Source organism: Pseudophryne corroboree, chromosome 3 (assembly GCF_028390025.1).
Source record: "Pseudophryne corroboree isolate aPseCor3 chromosome 3, aPseCor3.hap2, whole genome shotgun sequence".
Taxonomy (NCBI): Eukaryota; Metazoa; Chordata; class Amphibia; order Anura; family Myobatrachidae; genus Pseudophryne; species Pseudophryne corroboree.
The window spans coordinates 763,431,557-763,452,350 of record NC_086446.1 but is presented as its reverse complement, the minus strand read 5'-3'; the positions used below and the strand labels follow the sequence as shown (position 1 = coordinate 763,452,350).

Here is a 20,794-nt window from a genome sequence, read left to right as displayed (position 1 = left end):
AGGTGCTGTGGTTGGGGGAGTGGTGGGTGCAGGAGAGGCGCAGATGGGGGAGGTCGTCCAGGAGTACCGAGGATGGGAAAAGGGGGACCGGGGGTGTCGTGGTTGGGGGAGGGGCAGTTGCATTGGTGTCGCAGGTGAGGCTGGTGCGGTGGTGGTGCGGGTGTGGAAGAGGTGGGTGCAGCGGGTGGGGGAGTGGGTCCGGAGCCACCGCAGGGAGCGGGTGCGAGGGTGTCACAAGTGGGGGAGGGGCGGGTGTGGTGGTGCTGCCGGTGGGGAAGGGGTGGGTGTGGGGGTGCTGTGGGTGGGGGAGGTGGTTCGGAGCCACCGTGGGTGGTGGAGAGGTATGTGTGGGGGTATCGGGGATGGGGCCCGGAGGTACTGCGAGTGTGGGAGGGGCAGGTAATGTCATTCCTGCTTCTCCTCCTGGATACAGCTAGGCTGCTGTCCTCCCTTTGGCAGTGGCTCTCCCGGAGACTCGCACAGCAGCCAGTCACTATTGTTAGCGCCGGTGTCCCAACGTGCCCGATTACAGGGAAGAAGATGCACTCAGTAACCTACAGCTCCCAGCAGCCCTTTGCGCCAGAATGCTTCCGTGCTAAGGGCTGCTGGGAGGTGTAGTTTATTTAGTGCGTGTACTTCCCTGTAATGAGACGCGTTGGGAAACCGGCGCTAACAATAGTGACTGACTGGCAGAACTGACTGACTGGCTGAATCAATGTAAAAGGTGAGAGTGCTGTGCAGTGTCAGTGTCAGTGACACTGCACACCTACTGCACTGCACAGCACTGTAACCTTTTACATTGATTCAGTGTCCAGACATTACCCTCCGCGATATCACCCACTCTATCTGTTACATTAGCCATCTCGGGGCTTCCAGGCTGGCAGTGCAGGTGCTGTGTTGCGGAGTCAGGGCATCTGGGGATCAGGGCGCGGCTGTGGCGGGGAGGCACTTTTGTGACATCACGCGCAGAGGAGGCTCCGGGGCTCAGATACTATGTGGTGCAGGGAGGGCTATGAAAGCCTTCCGCTTTGCCGCTTTCATACACATCTATGCCGGTGGCCGCAGCAGCTTTTGTTCCACTTGCGCTGCGGCTAGGGAGTGGAGATTGTTGATGCCGGAGGGGGCAGGCGGACTGGCAGCAGGACATACGGGGTTATTCTGACCTGATCGCTAGCAGACTACTTTTAGCACTGCTGCGATCAGGTGGTCGCCGCCTACAGGGGAGCGGGGAATCGCTGTGCAGTGCTGCAAACGCTTGTGCAGAGAGCTGCACAAACAAAAGTTTTTGCAGTCTCCGCACAGCTCAGGACTTACTCACCCGCTGTGATCATCCAGGACAGAGCTTTCGTCAGGATCCCTTCCTGGAAACGGTTGGGCACGCCTGCATTCGGACAGACACTCCCTGAAAACAGTCAGTTGACGCCTCGAGCTGGCCTCTTCCTGTCAATCTTCTTGCGTTTGCCACTGCGAACGCTTTCTTCGTTATTCTCGTGGCTGCCCGGCGATGCCCGTCGCCAGGCAGCAATGCGCCTGCGCATTACCGCCCACGTGCATGCGCAGTTCTGACCCGTTCGCATGGCTGCGAAAAAGTGCAGTGGGCAAACGTCTTGGAATGACCCCCATAGGACGCTGCAGAAAAGGTCCCCCCCCATCTACAGCACAGGGACTTACTGCAGTTACAGTGGCATACCCTCCAGCTGCACCTTTTTGGCAGGTAAAGTCCCTTTTTTTTATGGTCTATACCGATTTTTGGCTCTCCAAACTCCCATTGAAAGTATAGGAAAGGGGCGTGGCCACAGCACTTTACCCGGTCACACCCCTTTTCGAATTTGTAGCTATTTTTAGTTTTAAATTGTTGGAGGGTATGTTGCTGCAGATGCAGTGGGCCTATTTTGGGGTGTGGGCCTGGAGCTGCAGCTCCATCAGCCCCATTGTTAATCCTGCTCTGGGAACACACAGCAGCCAAAGGGCAGAGCCTCCCATTGGATGTAACCTGTGTGGGAGGGCGTTTCTCGCCCAATCAGCTGTGGACTGGGTGTGATAGACCTGCTGCTAACCCAATGAGAGCTCCTAGCCACACCCAGCGTTATACACACAGGCACAGAATCACAGATCTGGGCTAATATATAGTGTATATATATATATATATATATATATATATATATATAAAACTGCTGGCAATGAGGACGGCACTTGGAGACTTGTTAAGAATGGTGAAACAACGTGCTATTTATTAAGACTCAACGTTTCGGGGTCACAGCCCCTTCGTCAGGATGCAAAACAGTGATAAAAACAGTATTTAAATACCTTACAGAGAAGAGGTTCACAACGCCGCCTCCGTCCGCGCTGCCCAGGTCCCGGTCCAGACGTCACTCCGCCCACAGGATATGACGCGGCTCTGGCCCGTCCGGCTAGTGTAGTGGGGCTAGGAAAAGGGTAACCAAGGAAACCGTTATAAAATGCCGAGACCAACCAATCCAGTCACAGCATTTTGTAAACAGTGATTACAATGAATGTTAAAGTGACTAGTGCATAGATACAGTAAAACATCATATAGTGAAGATCCCCTATATTACCAAACATTGCTCCTATATCAAAAAATATTCACAACGTGCATGAACATAATAACGTTCCTGTCTAATTAATCCCCAACACCTGATGATAATAGCGGACTGGTGCTGGTAATAATAAACATCAAAAAAACCTATTACAGATGTCATATGTGAAAGTCTCCTAAATAAAGCGAATATACCTCACTAAATATTAGGCAATTCTATACTCCTCCATTAGTATCCAACCAATGGAGCAACATTAGTTTTTACCAAAACAATAATTTTTACAAAAAACACCTTAAGATGAGGGCTTCATTTCATCCCTTAGGGAATTGCTTATTCAAAATGAAAATCCATTTTGCTTCTACCTGTAAACGTTTCTTGGACCGGTCACACCCACGTAGGGAAAATGGTACATGGTCAATAATTTTATAGCGTAATGTCGCCATCCCATGTTTGGCTAACATGAAATGGCGCGCCACCGGCTGGTCACTATTACCTGATTTAATGGCCTCCCGTATGGCATACCGATGTTGTGCCATCCTTATTTTGAAGGCACAATCGGTTTCGCCCACGTAGGCCAGCCCACATGGGCCCGTCAGCAAATAGATGACAAATTTAGAGTCACTCGACAGGGGGTATCTTATAGTATACGTCTTTCCTGTATGAAGGTGTTGGAAAGTGTCTCCAGCTACAAGGTAACTGGGTGTGACCGGTCCAACAAAACTTTTACAGGTTGAAGCAAAATGGATTTTCATTTTGAATACGCAATTCCCTAAGGGATGAAATGAAGCCCTCATCTTAAGGTGTTTTTTGTAAAAATTATTGTTTTGGTAAAAACTAATGTTGCTCCATTGGTTGGATACTAATGGAGGAGTATAGAATTGCCTAATATTTAGTGAGGTATATTCGCTTTATTTAGGAGACTTTCTAATATGACATCTGTAATAGGTTTTTTTGATGTTTATTATTACCAGCACCAGTCCGCTATTATCATCTGGTGTTGGGGATTAATTAGACAGGATCGTTATTATGTTCATGCACGTTGTGAATATTTTTTGATATAGGAGCAATGTTTGGTAATATAGGGGATCTTCACTATATGATGTTTTACTGTATCTATGCACTAGTCACTTTAACATTCATTGTAATCACTGTTTACAAAATGCTGTGACTGGATTGGTTGGTCTCGGCATTGTATAACGGTTTTCTTGGTTATCCTTTTCCTAGCTCAACTACGCTAGCCGGACGGGCCGGAGCTGCGTCATATCCTGTGGGCGGAGTGACGCCAGGACCGGGACCCGGGCAGCGCGGACGGAGGCGGCGGTGTGAACCTCTTCTCTGTAAGGTATTTAAACACTGTTTTTATCACTGTTTTGCATCCTGACGAAGGGGCTGCGACCCCGAAACGTTGAGTCTTAATAAATAGCACGTTTTTTCACCATTCTTAAGAAGTCTCCAAGTGCCGTCCTCATTGCCAGCAGTTGTGCGTGGGACACAGTTCCAGGTGGAAAGGCACGGGAGTAATTCCAATTTACGCTGGGAAGTGTAAGGAGTGCCGTGTCATTTTGGACTGTATATATATATATATATATATATATATATATATATTAGTGATGTGCACCGGACATTTTTCAGGTTTTGTGTTTTGGTTTTGGACTCGGTTTCGCGGCCGTGTTTTGGATTCGGACGCGTTTTGGTAAAACCTCCCTGAAAAATTTTTGTCGGATTCGGATGTGTTTTGGATTTGGGTGTTTTTTACAAAAAACCCTCAAAAACAGCTTAAATCATAGAATTTGGGGGTAATTTTGATCCCATAGTATTATTAACCTCAATAATCATAATTTCCACTAATTTCCTGTCTATTCTGAACACCTCACACCTCACAATATTATTTTTAGTCCTAAAATTTGCACCGAGGTCGCTGGATGACTAAGCTAAGCGACCCTAGTGGCCGACACAAACACCTGGCCCATCTAGGAGTGGCACTGCAGTGTCAGACAGGATGGCAGATTTAAAAAATAGTCCCCAAACAGCACATGATGCAAAGAAAAAAAGAGGTGCACCAAGATCGCTGTGTGACTAAGCTAAGCGACCCAAGTGGCGAACACAAACACCTGGCCAATCTAGGAGTGGCACTGCAGTTTTCTAGCAGGAGGATGAGTGCTTCCATCCTCATGTGCAGCTGAACCACTAGCCTTGAACATAGGCCAGGGCCTCAGCCTTTCCTTGCCACTCCGTGTCGTAAATGGCACATTGGCAAGTTTACACTTCTCCTCAGACGATTTTGATTTATATTTTTGGGTATTTTTACTGAGCTTTATTTTTTGGGATTTTACATGCTCTCTACTATGACATTGTGCATCGGCCTTGGCAGACAACGTTGATGGCATTTCATCGTCTCGGCCATGACTAGTGGCAGCAGCTTCAGCACGAGGTGGAAGTAGATCTTGATCTTTCCCTATTTTACCCTCCACATTTTTGTTCTCCATTTTTAATGTGTGGAATTATATGCCAGTAATAGATCAACGTATAATACTGGTGGTCACTGGTCAGCAAAACTCTGCACTGTACTCCTCCTATATAATACTGCTGGTCCCCAGTCCCCACAATAAAGCAGTGTGAGCACAGATATATGCAGCATACTGAGCACAGATATGGAGCGTTTTTCAGGCAGACAACGTATAATACTGGTGGTCACTGGTCAGCAAAACTCTGCACTGTACTCCTCCTATAATTACTGCTGGTCCCCAGAATAAAGATATTTGCACTGCAGCCCCCTGAAACAAAGTGAGAGGATGCCAGCCACGTCCTCTCACCATCATTTCCAATGCACGAGTGAAAAATGGCAGCGGCGCGCGGCTTTATGTAGAATCCGAATCTTGCGAGAATCCAACAGCGGGATGATGACGTTCGGGCGCGCTCGAGTTAACCGAGCAAGGTGGAAGGATCCGAGTCTGCCTCGGACCCGTGTAAAAAGTGTGAAGTTCGGAGAGGGTTCGGATTCCGCTCATCACTAATATATATATATATATATATATATATATATATATAGATAGATAGATAGATAGATAGATATAGATAGATATATATACACACACATATTAGAGATGTGCGGGTTCGGTTTTACTCGGATCTCAAAATGGCATCTTATCGGCTCACGGATGTCACATGTTTTGGATGGTCAAAAATTTTTTTTTTAACCCGCTCATCTATATATATATATATATATATATATATATATATAATATATATATATATATATATATAATATGCTATTTTTACCCTATGTTATTGACTATTGGATTTATACATTCATCACGTAATTGATATATTGTAATTTACTATAGTATATGATAGTGCAAACTCTTTGTATCTAACATATCAGGTGGATCGATTGACTTATTTCCAGACATTATCTTTAAGGTGATGATATGCCTACCTTCAGATGTCTTGTCTAAGGCTGCACAGAGCTGCTCCACCTTCTTCGCCATCATTGTACAGTTATCACAGTTTAAACACTGAACTTTTGGACCTGAGTGAGACATACAGTATGACAGAACTACTTTAGGTACAATAGAGAATAAGGAAGATGATCAACCATACACTGGCACTTCACAAATATGATATGTCTCAAGTACTCTAATGGGCTCATTTATCAATGAGTGATACATTTCACTGTGAGTGATAAATTGCACCAGCCAATCAGCTCCTAACTGCCATGTTACAGACTGTTGCCCTTATTTATCAATGTGAGTGATAAATTTCACTGTGAGTGATAAATTGCACCAGCCAACCAGCTCCTGACATTTTTCAAACACAGTCTGTGACATGAAGTTACATAGTTACATAGTTACATAGTTGTTGAGGTTGAAAAAAGACAAATGTCCATCGGGTTCAACCTATTGTACATTACATTTTATTTTAATATTAATTAAATGCTGTATCCCTGGATATTTTTTTCAGCTAGGAATTTATCTAATCCATTTTTAAATTTATTGATTGTGTCCACCATTACTACCTTCTCTGGAAGTTAGGAGCTGATTGGCTAGTGCATTTTATCACTCACAGTGTTTGAAAAATGACAGTTAGGAGCGGATTGGCTGGTGCAATTTATCACTCACAGTGAGATGTATCACTCATTTAAATGAGCCCGTAAGTATGCTAATGAAGATGATATTGGCTCCAGTGAGAACAATAATAATGACTCTAAGAAGGGACCCAGAATTTTGTCTGGAGAGTTTTATCAGGTAGCTAAAGAACTATTATTTTTATTCCATATGGCATACATGTATGATAATGCGGAGGTCAAGAATGTCATGGTACGTAGCCGTATATACATTTGTAAGCCTGACTTACAGGCTCTGGAACAAATACAAGTGGTTTTGAGTTTAATGCCTCTTAAGATGTATCCAGCTAAACAAAACTACATAAGAATGTAGTCTAGGAATTTCAAATTCCACCAGGCATATTAAATGCATTTTGTCTTCCTAAACTTCCTCACACCTATTGTAAACGTACAATTCTACACTAGGTGAATAAAGGAAAACCATGTCGACACATGAATTTAGTGTTAGGATTAGGCTGCGGCTAGGGTTAGATTGCAGTTAGGGTTAGTATTAGGCTGCTGTTAAGGTTATGCTGCAGTTAGGGTAGGGTTAGGATTAGGCTGAAGTTAGGGTAGTCTGAGGCTGCAGATAGGGTTAGGCTTCATTTAGGCTACAGCTAAGCACGTGGTTAGAATCAGCCTACAGTTAGGGTTAGTTTGCGGTCAGGGTAGGGTTAGGATTAGGCTGCAGTTAGAGTAAGGCTGCTTTTATGCCTGGCTGCAGTATGTGCAGGCATCATTTAGGGTTATGGTGCAATTAGGGTGGGGGTTAGGGTGTGTAGGTGAACATAATAAAGAGACACATTAAAAAGGGAGGGGCAATATAAAACATAGACAAAGAAAATATGTGTGTGTGTGTGTGGTGTGTGTATATCTCCTATATAATAGCCCTATTCTGTGACTTTGTGCTTCATTTGCTAACACTGGGCGGAGTCACAACACTGGGCGGAGTTAGTCAAATGAGTCACAGATCTGGCCAAATCTATAGGAGACTAGGAGCAGAAGCAGATAGTATGGGCATGGCACAGGCAGGGGTGCAGACCTCCCAGCTTTCTTCAGGAGCTTACATCATGCAGAAGGAGGGACACACACTCTGCGAAAAGGGGCGTGGCTTCACGGGAGGGTCCCCGTTTTCGTCAGTGAGGGGGCATGCCCAGCACTCTGTGAGCTTCTGGCATGCCCCCAGGGGCTGATTATGAGTCCAGGGGGCCCAGGGCACTTGAGACAGGGGAGCCATATATCATTGCTGTGCCTGCTGTGGGTTGGGGGCGTGTCCTAATCGCGTTACACGAGGCCACGCCCCCTTATGCAAATTCCAGGCTTTTTTTTTATTTTTTTTTATGGAATTTTGGCCCCTCAGCTAGGGCTAAATCCAGAGGAGGTGGTCGCTCCCCCTACACACCCGCACAGGCAGAAGAAAGCAGGGAGACTGCTGCCTCCCTGTAACACCACAGACCTGCCAATACACAGCAGCGTGTGCTGACTGTAGGACAATGCTGCCGTTGTTGCTGGCAGGACGGGGGAGCTTCTGAGCTGGGACAGATCTACTCCAGCCGGGGGGCCCCCTAAAACTGTGGGGCCCGGGGTACGTACCCCCTGGGTCCCCCCTTAATCCGTACCCCCTGATGCCCCCTATCCCTCTGTCTCCACTATTCACCGCTGCTCTGCTAAGCAGAACAGCAAGTACAGGAGCTTAACAACTGCCCCCCCCATCCCCCCCACCACCACGGGACACTGCAACCTGCGGGTGGGACAGCAAGACAGACCCCCAAAAATGGGACTGTCCCACGAAAATCGGGACATTTGGGAGGTGTGGGGGTGTGTGAGGGGGTATGCCGTACAGACAGACGGGCACCGTCTCACTGTGTGCTTGACCCCCCACATCAGCATACTCATTAGGGTCTCTCTGGCGCGGAGGAGCGTCACTTTCTGGTACCCTCCACGCTTCTTAGCTGCAGTTTTGTGGGGCACCTGCTGCTGTGCAGGTTCCGTACTGCCTCTGTTATCTCCAGCCCCAGCAACCCCACCACTAGCTGCAGCGCTGCCACCCGCAGTGAGGTGCGCCCAGCTCCTTCACACACTTTAGCCAGCGGGTAGCGCTGCAGAAGTCCAAGCTGCTTGCAGGCTCCGACCCCCTTCTCCCTCCAGCCGCAGCATCTCCTGGCAGCTTACCAGTCACTCCCAGTCTCCCCTTACCACAGTGCCCAGCAGCCACTAAAAAATTGGTGTCAACTGCTAAGGGAATTTGGCCAGTAATTCAATCTGACCCTGATTTACCAGATTTGTCTAAACGCAAGTTACTTCCTTGCTACACCAGGGGCAGAAATATCAGGGACTTTGTGGTCCACACAGATATTTCAGGAATATCCAAAAGAACAACTGAGCATTTTATGACTAAGAAACCAGGCAATTATAGGTGCCTTGGGTGTACGACCTGCTCCTACTTAGAGACTGGTGATTACATCACCCATCCTCATACGGGTAGGAAAATTAAAATTAAACATGTTTTAACCTGCTCCAGCAAATATGTTGTGTACTGCATCATATGCCCTTGTAGCTTATATTATATAGGGAAGACTGTGTGTCAGTTTTAGGAGAGAATGGCGCAGCATCGCAGCGCCATCAAACAATCCCTGGAGGGTAAGAATGTGGACCAGCCGGTTGCTAAACATTTCAAGGCCAGGGGACATACACTCTCATCCTTACGTTATAAAATACTAGATCAGATCAGTGAGGATAACCGGGGTGGTGACAGAGCTAGAGCGCTTTTGCAATGTGAAGCTAAATGGATCCATCTTTTAAACACAATTGCTCCAAATGGCTTAAACGAAATGCTCTCTCTTAGTTGCTTTTTATAGTTTATTGTACATTTTTATATGATATGATATTGGATTGTTTACTGTGATCAGTACTCCTGACATTCTGTGCACGTAAACCGCTGTTACTTGTTTTGGATACAGATCCCATGGCAACAGATTCCATGGTAATGGTGTCTCTGTCTTCCGCCCGGCGCCGTCTGACAGTGATGACGTCAGCGGAAGTACGGATTTCGTTTGCACATGCACTTTTTCACGTCACTTGTTTGGTATAAAGGTAAGCGTTTTTGGCTTGTATATGTTGTTACCTGACGAAGGATAATAAATCCGAAACGTTGTATACAGACCCGGGGTTCCTGGTCGTTTTTGAAGGAGTCCGTGAGTGCCGCCTGTAACTCTGCTACATTATCACACATTTTGCTCTGTTGTTTCACTTGGAGTGCCGGTTGATATGCATTGCTTTTATATATATATATATATATATATATTAGAGATGTGCGGCTGGCACTTTTCGTGTTTTTGTGTTTTGGTTCTAATTCCACTTTCATGTTTTGGTTTTGGCTTGGTTTTGCCAAAACCACCCTTTCGAGTTTTGGTTTTGGATCTGGATGATTTTTTCAAAAAACATAAAAACAGCTAAAATCACAGAATTTGGGGGTAATTTTGTTCCTACGGTATTATTAACCTCAATAACATTAATTTCCAGTCTGTTCTGCACACCTCACACCTCACAATATTGTTTTTAGGCCTAAAAGTTGGACCAAGGTCGCTGGATGGCTAAGCTAAGCGACACAAGTGTGCGGCACAAACACCTGGCCCATCTAGGAGTGTCACTGCAGTTGCAGACAAGATGGCAGTATTCAAAAACTAGTCCCCAAACAGCACATGATGCAAAGAAGAAAAAGAGGTCCAATTAGGTAGCTGGATGGCCAAGCTAAGCGACACAAGTGTGCAGCACAAACACCTGGCCCATCTAGGAGTGGCACTGCAGTTACCAACAGGATGGCACTTAAAAAAATAGTCCCCAAACAGCACATGATGCAAAGAAGAAAAAGTGGTGCAAGATGGAATTGTCCTTGGGCCCTCCCACCTACCCTTATGTTGTATAAACAGGACATGCACACTTTAACAAACCAATCATTTCAGCAAAAGGGTCTGGCACACAACTGTGGCTGAAATGACTGGTTTGTTTGGCCCCCACCAAAAAAGAAGCAATCAATCTATCATTGCACAAACTGGCTCTACAGAGGCAAGATGTCAACCTTATCCTCATCCTCCGATTCCTCACCCCTTTCACTGTGTACATCCTCCTCCTCACAGAGTATTAATTCGTCCCCACTGGAATCCACCATCACAGGTCCCTGTGTTCTCATCTTCTCCACTTTTAGTGGAAGTAACCTCCTACATCGATCGCTGACAAGGTTACCGGCTGCACTAAACAATCTTTCGGAGTACACACTGGAGGAGGGGGGGGGGGGGGGAATTAGGTAAAATAAAGCCAGTTTGTGCAAGAGCATTCAAATTGCCTTTTTTTCCTGCCAGTATACATACGGACTGTCTGACATGCCTACTTGGATGATGTCAATGATATAATCCTCCACCATTCTTTCAATGGTGGCAGAATCATATGCAGTGACAGTAGACATGTCAGTAATCATTGGCAGGTCCTTCAGTCCAGACCAGATGTCAGCTTTCGCTCCTGACTGCCCTGCATCACCGCCAGTGGGTGGGCTAGGAAATGTTATCCTTTTCCTTGCAGCCCCAGTGGCAGGAGAAATTGAAGGACGAGCTGTTGACGGGTCACATTCCGTTTGAGTTGACAATTTATTAACCAGCAGTTCTTTGCACCTCTGCACACTTGTGTCTGCTGGAAAGAGAGATACAACGTAGGCTTTAAACCTAGGATCGCGTACGGTGGCCAAAATGTAGTGCTCTGATTGGAACAGATTGACCACCCTTGAATCCTGGCAAAGCGAATGAAGGGCTCCATCCACAAGTCCCACATACTTTGCGGAATCGCTCTGTCTTAGCTCCTCCTTCAATTTCTCCTGCTGCTTCTGCAAAAGCCTGATGAGGGGAATGACCTGACTCAAGCTGGCAGTGTCTGAACTGACTTCATGTGTGGCAAGTTCGAAGGGTTGGAGAACCTTGCACAAGACGGAAATCATTCTCCACTGCGCTTGAGTCAGGTGCATTACCACTCCTTTGCCTATATTGTAGGTGGATGTATAGGCTTGAATGGCCTTTTGCTGATCCTCTATCCTCTGAAGCATATAGAGTGTTGAATTCCACCTTGTTAACACTAGAGATGAGCGCCTGAAATTTTTCGGGTTTTGTGTTTTGGTTTTAGGTTCGGTTCCGCGGCCGTGTTTTGGGTTCGACCGCGTTTTGGCAAAACCTCACCGAATTTTTTTTGTCGGATTCGGGTGTGTTTTGGATTCGGGTGTTTTTTTCAAAAAACCCTAAAAAACAGCTTAAATCATAGAATTTGGGGGTCATTTTGATCCCATATTATTATTAACCTCAAAAACCATAATTTCCACTCATTTTCAGTCTATTCTGAATACCTCACACCTCACAATATTATTTTTAGTCCTAAAATTTGCACCGAGGTCGCTGGATGACTAAGCTAAGCGACCCTAGTGGCCGACACAAACACCTGGGCCATCTAGGAGTGGCACTGCAGTGTCACGCAGGATGTCCCTTCCAAAAAACCCTCCCCAAACAGCACATGACGCAAAGAAAAAAAGAGGCGCAATGAGGTAGCTGACTGTGTGAGTAAGATAAGCGACCCTAGTGGCCGACACAAACACCGGGCCCATTTAGGAGTGGCACTGCAGTGTCACGCAGGATGTCCCTTCCAAAAAACCCTCCCCAAACAGCACATGACGCAAAGAAAAAAAGAGGCGCAATGAGGTAGCTGACTGTGTGAGTAAGATAAGCGACCCTAGTGGCCGACACAAACACCGGGCCCATTTAGGAGTGGCACTGCAGTGTCACGCAGGATGTCCCTTCCAAAAAACCCTCCCCAAACAGCACATGACGCAAAGAAAAAAAGAGGCGCAATGAGGTAGCTGACTGTGTGAGTAAGATAAGCGACCCTAGTGGCCGACACAAACACCGGGCCCATTTAGGAGTGGCACTGCAGTGTCACGCAGGATGTCCCTTCCAAAAAACCCTCCCCAAACAGCACATGACGCAAAGAAAAAAAGAGGCGCAATGAGGTAGCTGACTGTGTGAGTAAGATAAACGACCCTAGTGGCCGACACAAACACCGGGCCCATTTAGGAGTGGCACTGCAGTGTCACGCAGGATGTCCCTTCCAAAAAACCCTCCCCAAACAGCACATGACGCAAAGAAAAATAAAAGAAAAAAGAGGTGCAAGATGGAATTGTCCTTGGGCCCTCCCACCCACCCTTATGTTGTATAAACAAAACAGGACATGCACACTTTAACCAACCCATCATTTCAGTGACAGGGTCTGCCACACGACTGTGACTGATATGACGGGTTGGTTTGGACCCCCCCCCAAAAAAGAAGCAATTAATCTCTCCTTGCACAAACTGGCTCTACAGAGGCAAGATGTCCACCTCATCATCATCCTCCGATATATCACCGTGTACATCCCCCTCCTCACAGATTATCAATTCGTCCCCACTGGAATCCACCATCTCAGCTCCCTGTGTACTTTGTGGAGGCAATTGCTGCTGGTCAATGTCTCCGCGGAGGAATTGATTATAATTCATTTTAATGAACATCATCTTCTCCACATTTTCTGGATGTAACCTCGTACGCCGATTGCTGACAAGGTGAGCGGCGGCACTAAACACTCTTTCGGAGTACACACTTGTGGGAGGGCAACTTAGGTAGAATAAAGCCAGTTTGTGCAATGGCCTCCAAATTGCCTCTTTTTCCTGCCAGTATAAGTATGGACTGTGTGACGTGCCTACTTGGATGCGGTCACTCATATAATCCTCCACCATTCTTTCAATGGTGAGAGAATCATATGCAGTGACAGTAGACGACATGTCCGTAATCGTTGTCAGGTCCTTCAGTCCGGACCAGATGTCAGCATCAGCAGTCGCTCCAGACTGCCCTGCATCACCGCCAGCGGGTGGGCTCGGAATTCTGAGCCTTTTCCTCGCACCCCCAGTTGCGGGAGAATGTGAAGGAGGAGATGTTGACAGGTCGCGTTCCGCTTGACTTGACAATTTTCTCACCAGCAGGTCTTTCAACCCCAGCAGACTTGTGTCTGCCGGAAAGAGAGATCCAAGGTAGGCTTTAAATCTAGGATCGAGCACGGTGGCCAAAATGTAGTGCTCTGATTTCAACAGATTGACCACCCGTGAATCCTTGTTAAGCGAATTAAGGGCTCCATCCACAAGTCCCACATGCCTAGCGGAATCGCTCTGTGTTAGCTCCTCCTTCAATGTCTCCAGCTTCTTCTGCAAAAGCCTGATGAGGGGAATGACCTGACTCAGGCTGGCAGTGTCTGAACTGACTTCACGTGTGGCAAGTTCAAAGGGCATCAGAACCTTGCACAACGTTGAAATCATTCTCCACTGCGCTTGAGACAGGTGCATTCCACCTCCTATATCGTGCTCAATTGTATAGGCTTGAATGGCCTTTTGCTGCTCCTCCAACCTCTGAAGCATATAGAGGGTTGAATTCCACCTCGTTACCACTTCTTGCTTCAGATGATGGCAGGGCAGGTTCAGTAGTTTTTGGTGGTGCTCCAGTCTTCTGTACATGGTGCCTGTACGCCGAAAGTGTCCCGCAATTCTTCTGGCCACCGACAGCATCTCTTGCACGCCCCTGTCGTTTTTTAAATAATTCTGCACCACCAAATTCAAGGTATGTGCAAAACATGGGACGTGCTGGAATTTGCCCATATTTAATGCACACACAATATTGCTGGCGTTGTCCGATGCCACAAATCCACAGGAGAGTCCAATTGGGGTAAGCCATTCCGCGATGATCTTCCTCAGTTGCCGTAAGAGGTTTTCAGCTGTGTGCGTATTCTGGAAACCGGTGATACAAAGCGTAGCCTGCCTAGGAAAGAGTTGGCGTTTGCGAGATGCTGCTACTGGTGCCGCCGCTGCTGTTCTTGCGGCGGGAGTCCATACATCTACCCAGTGGGCTGTCACAGTCATATAGTCCTGACCCTGCCCTGCTCCACTTGTCCACATGTCCGTGGTTAAGTGGACATTGGGTACAGCTGCATTTTTTAGGACACTGGTGACTCTTTTTCTGAGGTCTGTGTAAATTTTCGGTATCGCCTGCCTAGAGAAATGGAACCTAGATGGTATTTGGTACCGGGGACACAGTACCTCCAACAAGTCTCTAGTTGGCTCTGCAGTAATGATGGATACCGGAACCACGGTTCTCACCACCCAGGATGCCAAGGCCTCAGTTATCCGCTTTGCAGTAGGATGACTGCTGTGATATTTCATCTTCCTCGCAAAGGACTGTTGGACAGTCAATTGCTTGGTGGAAGTAGTAAAAGTGGTCTTCCGACTTCCCCTCTGGGATGACCATCGACTCCCAGCAGCAACAACAGCAGCGCCAGCAGCAGTAGGCGTTACACGCAAGGATGCATCGGTGGAATCCCAGGCAGGAGAGGAATCGTCAGAATTGCCAGTGACATGGCCTGCAGGACTATTGGCATTCCTGGGGAAGGAGGAAATTGACACTGAGGGAGTTGGTGGGGTGGTTTGCGTGAGCTTGGTTACAAGAGGAAGGGATTTACTGGTCAGTGGACTGCTTCCGCTGTCACCCAAAGTTTTTGAACTTGTCACTGACTTATTATGAATGCGCTGCAGGTGACGTATAAGGGAGGATGTTCCGAGGTGGTTAACGTCCTTACCCCTACTTATTACAGCTTGACAAAGGGAACACACGGCTTGACACCTGTTGTCCGCATTTCTGTTGAAATACCTCCACACCGAAGAGCTGATTTTTTTGGTATTTTCACCTGGCATGTCAACGGCCATATTCCTCCCACGGACAACAGGTGTCTCCCCGGGTGCCTGACTTAAACAAACCACCTCACCATCAGAATCCTCCTGGTCAATTTCCTCCCCAGCGCCAGCAACACCCATATCCTCCTCATCCTGGTGTACTTCAACACTGACATCTTCAATCTGACTATCAGGAACTGGACTGCGGGTGCTCCTTCCAGCACTTGCAGGGGGCGTGCAAATGGTGGAAGGCGCATGCTCTTCACGTCCAGTGTTGGGAAGGTCAGGCATCGCAACCGACACAATTGGACTCTCCTTGTGGATTTGGGATTTCGAAGAATGCACAGTTCTTTGCTGTGCTTTTGCCAGCTTGAGTCTTTTCATTTTTCTAGCGAGAGGCTGATTGCTTCCATCCTCATGTGAAGCTGAACCACTAGCCATGAACATAGGCCAGGGCCTCAGCCGTTCCTTGCCACTCCGTGTGGTAAATGGCATATTGGCAAGTTTACGCTTCTCCTCCGACAATTTTATTTTAGGTTTTGGAGTCCTTTTTTTACTGATATTTGGTGTTTTGGATTTGACATGCTCTGTACTATGACATTGGGCATTGGCCTTGGCAGACGACGTTGCTGGCATTTCATCGTCTCGGCCATGACTAGTGGCAGCAGCTTCAGCACGAGGTGGAAGTGGATCTTGATCTTTCCCTAATTTTGGAACCTCAACATTTTTGTTCTCCATATTTTAATAGGCACAACTAAAAGGCACCTCAGGTAAACAATGGAGATGGATGGATACTAGTATACAATTATGGACGGACTGCCGAGTGCCGACACAGAGGTAGCCACAGCCGTGAACTACCGTACTGTACTGTGTCTGCTGCTAATATAGACTGGTTGATAAAGAGATGTCGTAGTATGTACGTATAAAGAAGAAAGAAAAAAAAACCACGGTTAGGTGGTATACAATTATGGACGGACTGCCGAGTGCCGACACAGAGGTAGCCACAGCCGTGAACTACCGTACTGTACTGTGTCTGCTGCTAATATAGACTGGTTGATAAAGAGATGTCGTAGTATGTACGTATAAAGAAGAAAGAAAAAAAACCCACGGTTAGGTGGTATACAATTATGGACGGACTGCCGAGTGCCGACACAGAGGTAGCCACAGCCGTGAACTACCGTACTGTACTGTGTCTGCTGCTAATATAGACTGGTTGATAAAGAGATGTCGTAGTATGTATGTATAAAGAAGAAAGAAAAAAAAACCACGGTTAGGTGGTATACAATTATGGACGGACTGCCGAGTGCCGACACAGAGGTAGCCACAGCCGTGAACTACCGTACTGTACTGTGTCTGCTGCTAATATAGACTGGTTGATAAAGAGATGTCGTAGTATGTACGTATAAAGAAGAAAGAAAAAAAAACCACGGTTAGGTGGTATACAATTATGGACGGACTGCCGAGTGCCGACACAGAGGTAGCCACAGCCGTGAACTACAGTACTGTACTGTGTCTGCTGCTAATATAGACTGGTTGATAAAGAGATGTCGTAGTATGTACGTATAAAGAAGAAAGAAAAAAAAACCACGGTTAGGTGGTATACAATTATGGACGGACTGCCGAGTGCCGACACAGAGGTAGCCACAGCCGTGAACTACCGTACTGTACTGTGTCTGCTGCTAATATAGACTGGTTGATAAAGAGATGTCGTAGTATGTACGTATAAAGAACAAAGAAAAAAAAACCACGGTTAGGTGGTATACAATTATGGACGGACTGCCGAGTGCCGACACAGAGGTAGCCACAGCCGTGAACTACCGTACTGTACTGTGTCTGCTGCTAATATAGACTGGTTGATAAAGAGATGTCGTAGTATGTACGTATAAAGAAGAAAGAAAAAAAAACCACGGTTAGGTGGTATACAATTATGGACGGACTGCCAAGTGCCGACACAGAGGTAGCCACAGCCGTGAACTACCGTACTGTACTGTGTCTGCTGCTAATATAGACTGGTTGATAAAGAGATGTCGTAGTATGTATGTATAAAGAAGAAAGAAAAAAAAACCACGGTTAGGTGGTATACAATTATGGACGGACTGCCGAGTGCCGACACAGAGGTAGCCACAGCCGTGAACTACCGTACTGTACTGTGTCTGCTGCTAATATAGACTGGTTGATAAAGAGATGTCGTAGTATGTATGTATAAAGAAGAAAGAAAAAAAAACCACGGTTAGGTGGTATACAATTATGGACGGACTGCTGAGTGCCGACACAGAGGTAGCTACAGCCGTGAACTACCGTACTGTGTCTGCTGCGACTGGATGATAAATAATGATATAAAATATATATATATATCACTACTGCAGCCGGACAGGTATATATATTATATAATGACGGACCTGCTGGACACTGTCTGTCAGCAGAATGAGTTTTTTATAGAATAAAAAAAAAAAACACCACACAAGTGAAGTCACACGACGAGTGTTTAACTTTTTCAGGCAATCACAATATAGTATACTACTAACTATACTGGTGGTCAGTGTGGTCAGGTCACTGGTCAGTCACACTGGTAGTGGCACTCCTGCAGCAAAAGTGTGCACTGTTTAATTTTAATATAATATGTACTCCTGGCTCCTGCTATAACCTATAACTGGCACTGCAGTGCTCCCCAGTCTCCCCCACAATTATAAGCTGTGTGAGCTGAGCACAGTCAGATATATAATATATACATAGATGATGCAGCACACTGGGCTGAGCAGTGCACACAGATATGGTATGTGACTGTCTTGTACTCCTGGCTCCTGCTATAACCTATAACTGGCACTGCAGTGCTCCCCAGTCTCCCCCACAATTATAAGCTGTGTGAGCTGAGCACAGTCAGATATATAATATATACATAGATGATGCAGCACACTGGGCTGAGCAGTGCACACAGATATGGTATGTGACTGTCTTGTACTCCTGGCTCCTGCTATAACCTATAACTGGCACTGCAGTGCTCCCCAGTCTCCCCCACAATTATAAGCTGTGTGAGCTGAGCACAGTCAGATATATAATATATACATAGATGATGCAGCACACTGGGCTGAGCAGTGCACACAGATATGGTATGTGACTGAGTCACTGTGTGTATCGTTTTTTTCAGGCAGAGAACGGATATATTAAATAAAACTGCACTGTCTGGTGGTCACTGTGGTCAGTCACTAGTAAACTCTGCACTCTCTTCTACAGTACTCCTAAGCTCCAGTAAATCAGGGCAATCTCTCTCTCTCTCTCTCTCTCCTAATCTAAATCACTGTACTCCCTAACAGCTGCTCCCCGTCCCCAATCCTCCCCACAATTATAACTAAGTCACTCAGTCTTTACTCTTTTCTACTATAACGGAGAGGACGCCAGCCACATCCTCTCCCTATCAATCTCAATGCACGTGTGAAAATGGCGGCGACGCGCGGCTCCTTATATAGAATCCGAGTCTCGCGAGAATCCGACAGCGTCATGATGACGTTCGGGCGCGCTCGGGTTAACCGAGCAAGGCGGGAAGATCCGAGTCGCTCGGACCCGTGAAAAAAAACATGAAGTTCGTGCGGGTTCGGATTCAGAGAAACCGAACCCGTTCATCTCTAGTTAACACCTCTTGCTTCAGTTGATGGCAGGGAAGGTTCAGGCGTGTTTAATGGTGCTCCAGTCTTCAGCACGCAGTGGCAGAATGCCAAAAATGGCCCACAATTTTTCGGGCCACCGACAGCATCTCTTGCAGACCCCAGTCATTTTTAAAAAAAATCTGCACCACCAAATTAATTGTATGTGCAAAACATGGAACATGCTGGAATTTGCCCGAATATAATGCGGGAACAATATTGGTGGCGTTGTCCGATATCACAAATCCCCAGGAGAGTCCAAATGGGGTAAGCCATTCTGCAATGATGTACCTCAGTTTCCGTAAGAGGTTGTCAGCTGTGTACCTCTTACAGAAAGCAGTGATACATAACAGAGCCTGCCTAGGAATGAGTTGGCGTTTGCGAGATTCTGCTACTTGTGCAGCTGCTGCTGTTGTTGCTGTGTCAGGCAATACATCTACTCAGTGGGCTGTCACAGTCATATAGTCCTTAGTCTGCCCTGTTCCACTTGTCCACATGTCCGTGGTTAAGTGGACACTGGATACAACCGCATTTTGTAGGACACTGGTGACTCTTATCTGACGTCTGTGTATATTCTCAGTATCGCCTGCCTAGAGAAGTGGAACCTAGATGGGACTTGATACCGGGGACACAGTACATCAAACAATTCTCTAAGTCCCACTGAACTAATGGTGGATACCGGACGCATATCTAACACCAACATAGCTGTCAAGGCCTCAGTTATCCGCTTTGCAAAAGGATGACTGCTGTCATATTTCATCTTCCTCACAAAGGACTGTTGGACAGTCAATTGCTTACTGGAAGTAGTACAAGTGGTCTTCTGACTTCCCCTCTGGGATGACGATCAACTCCCAGCAGCAACAACAGCAGCGGAGGCAGCAACAGCAGGCGTACCACTCAAGGATTCTCCAGAGGAATCCCGGTTAGGAGAGGACTCCTCAGTCTTGACAGTGACATGGCCTGCAGGACTACTGACGTTCCTGACTGAGGAGGAAGTTGACATTGAGGGAGTTGGTGGTGTGGCTTGCAGGAGCTTGGGTTCAGGAGGAAGAAGGGATTTAGGTGTCAGTGGACTGCTTATGCTCTTACCCAAAGTTTCACAACTTGACACTGACTTATGATGAATACAGTGCAGGTGATGTATAAGGGAGGATGTTCCTAGGTGGTTAACATCCTTACCCCTAGTTATTACAGATTTGTGGAGAAATAGTTCCACACCGAAGAGGTGGCTTTTTTGGTAGTTTGCCCAGGCATCACAATGGGCTTTTTACTCCCATGGACAACAGGTGTCTCCCCCGGTGCCTGACTTAAACAAACCACATCACCATCAGAATCCTCATCATCAGCTTCCTCCTCAGCGACAGCAACACCCATATCCTCATTCTGGTGTACTTCAACAGTGACATCTTCAATTTGAATATCAGGAACTGGACTGTGGGTGCAGGGAACATGCAAATGGTGAAAAGAGCCACCTCTTCCCATCCAGTGTTGGGAAGGTCAGTCATCGCAACCGCTGACACACTTGGACTCTCCTTGGGGATTTGTGATACCATCTCAGAACTCACAGTTCTTTTCTGTGTTCTTTCCAGTTTAACTCTTTTAATTTTCTAGCGGGAGGATGAGGGCTTCCATCGTCATGTGAAGCTGAACCACTAGCCATGAACATAGACCAGGGCCTCAGCCGTTCCGTTCCACTCCGTTTTGTAAATGGCATATTGGC

At 46.7% G+C, this 20,794-nt stretch overlaps 1 protein-coding gene across 1 annotated transcript in view; it reads right to left on the bottom strand.

The window, feature by feature from the left end:
- Window positions 1-20,794, bottom strand: part of LOC135057428 (killer cell lectin-like receptor subfamily B member 1B allele B) — a 138,722-nt gene that overhangs the window by 101,144 nt on the left and 16,784 nt on the right. Inside the window, exon 3 of the mRNA XM_063963321.1 lies at window positions 5,995-6,087. Coding sequence (XP_063819391.1) covers window positions 5,995-6,087 — 93 coding nt within the window. The remainder of the gene's footprint in view (window positions 1-5,994; window positions 6,088-20,794) is intronic.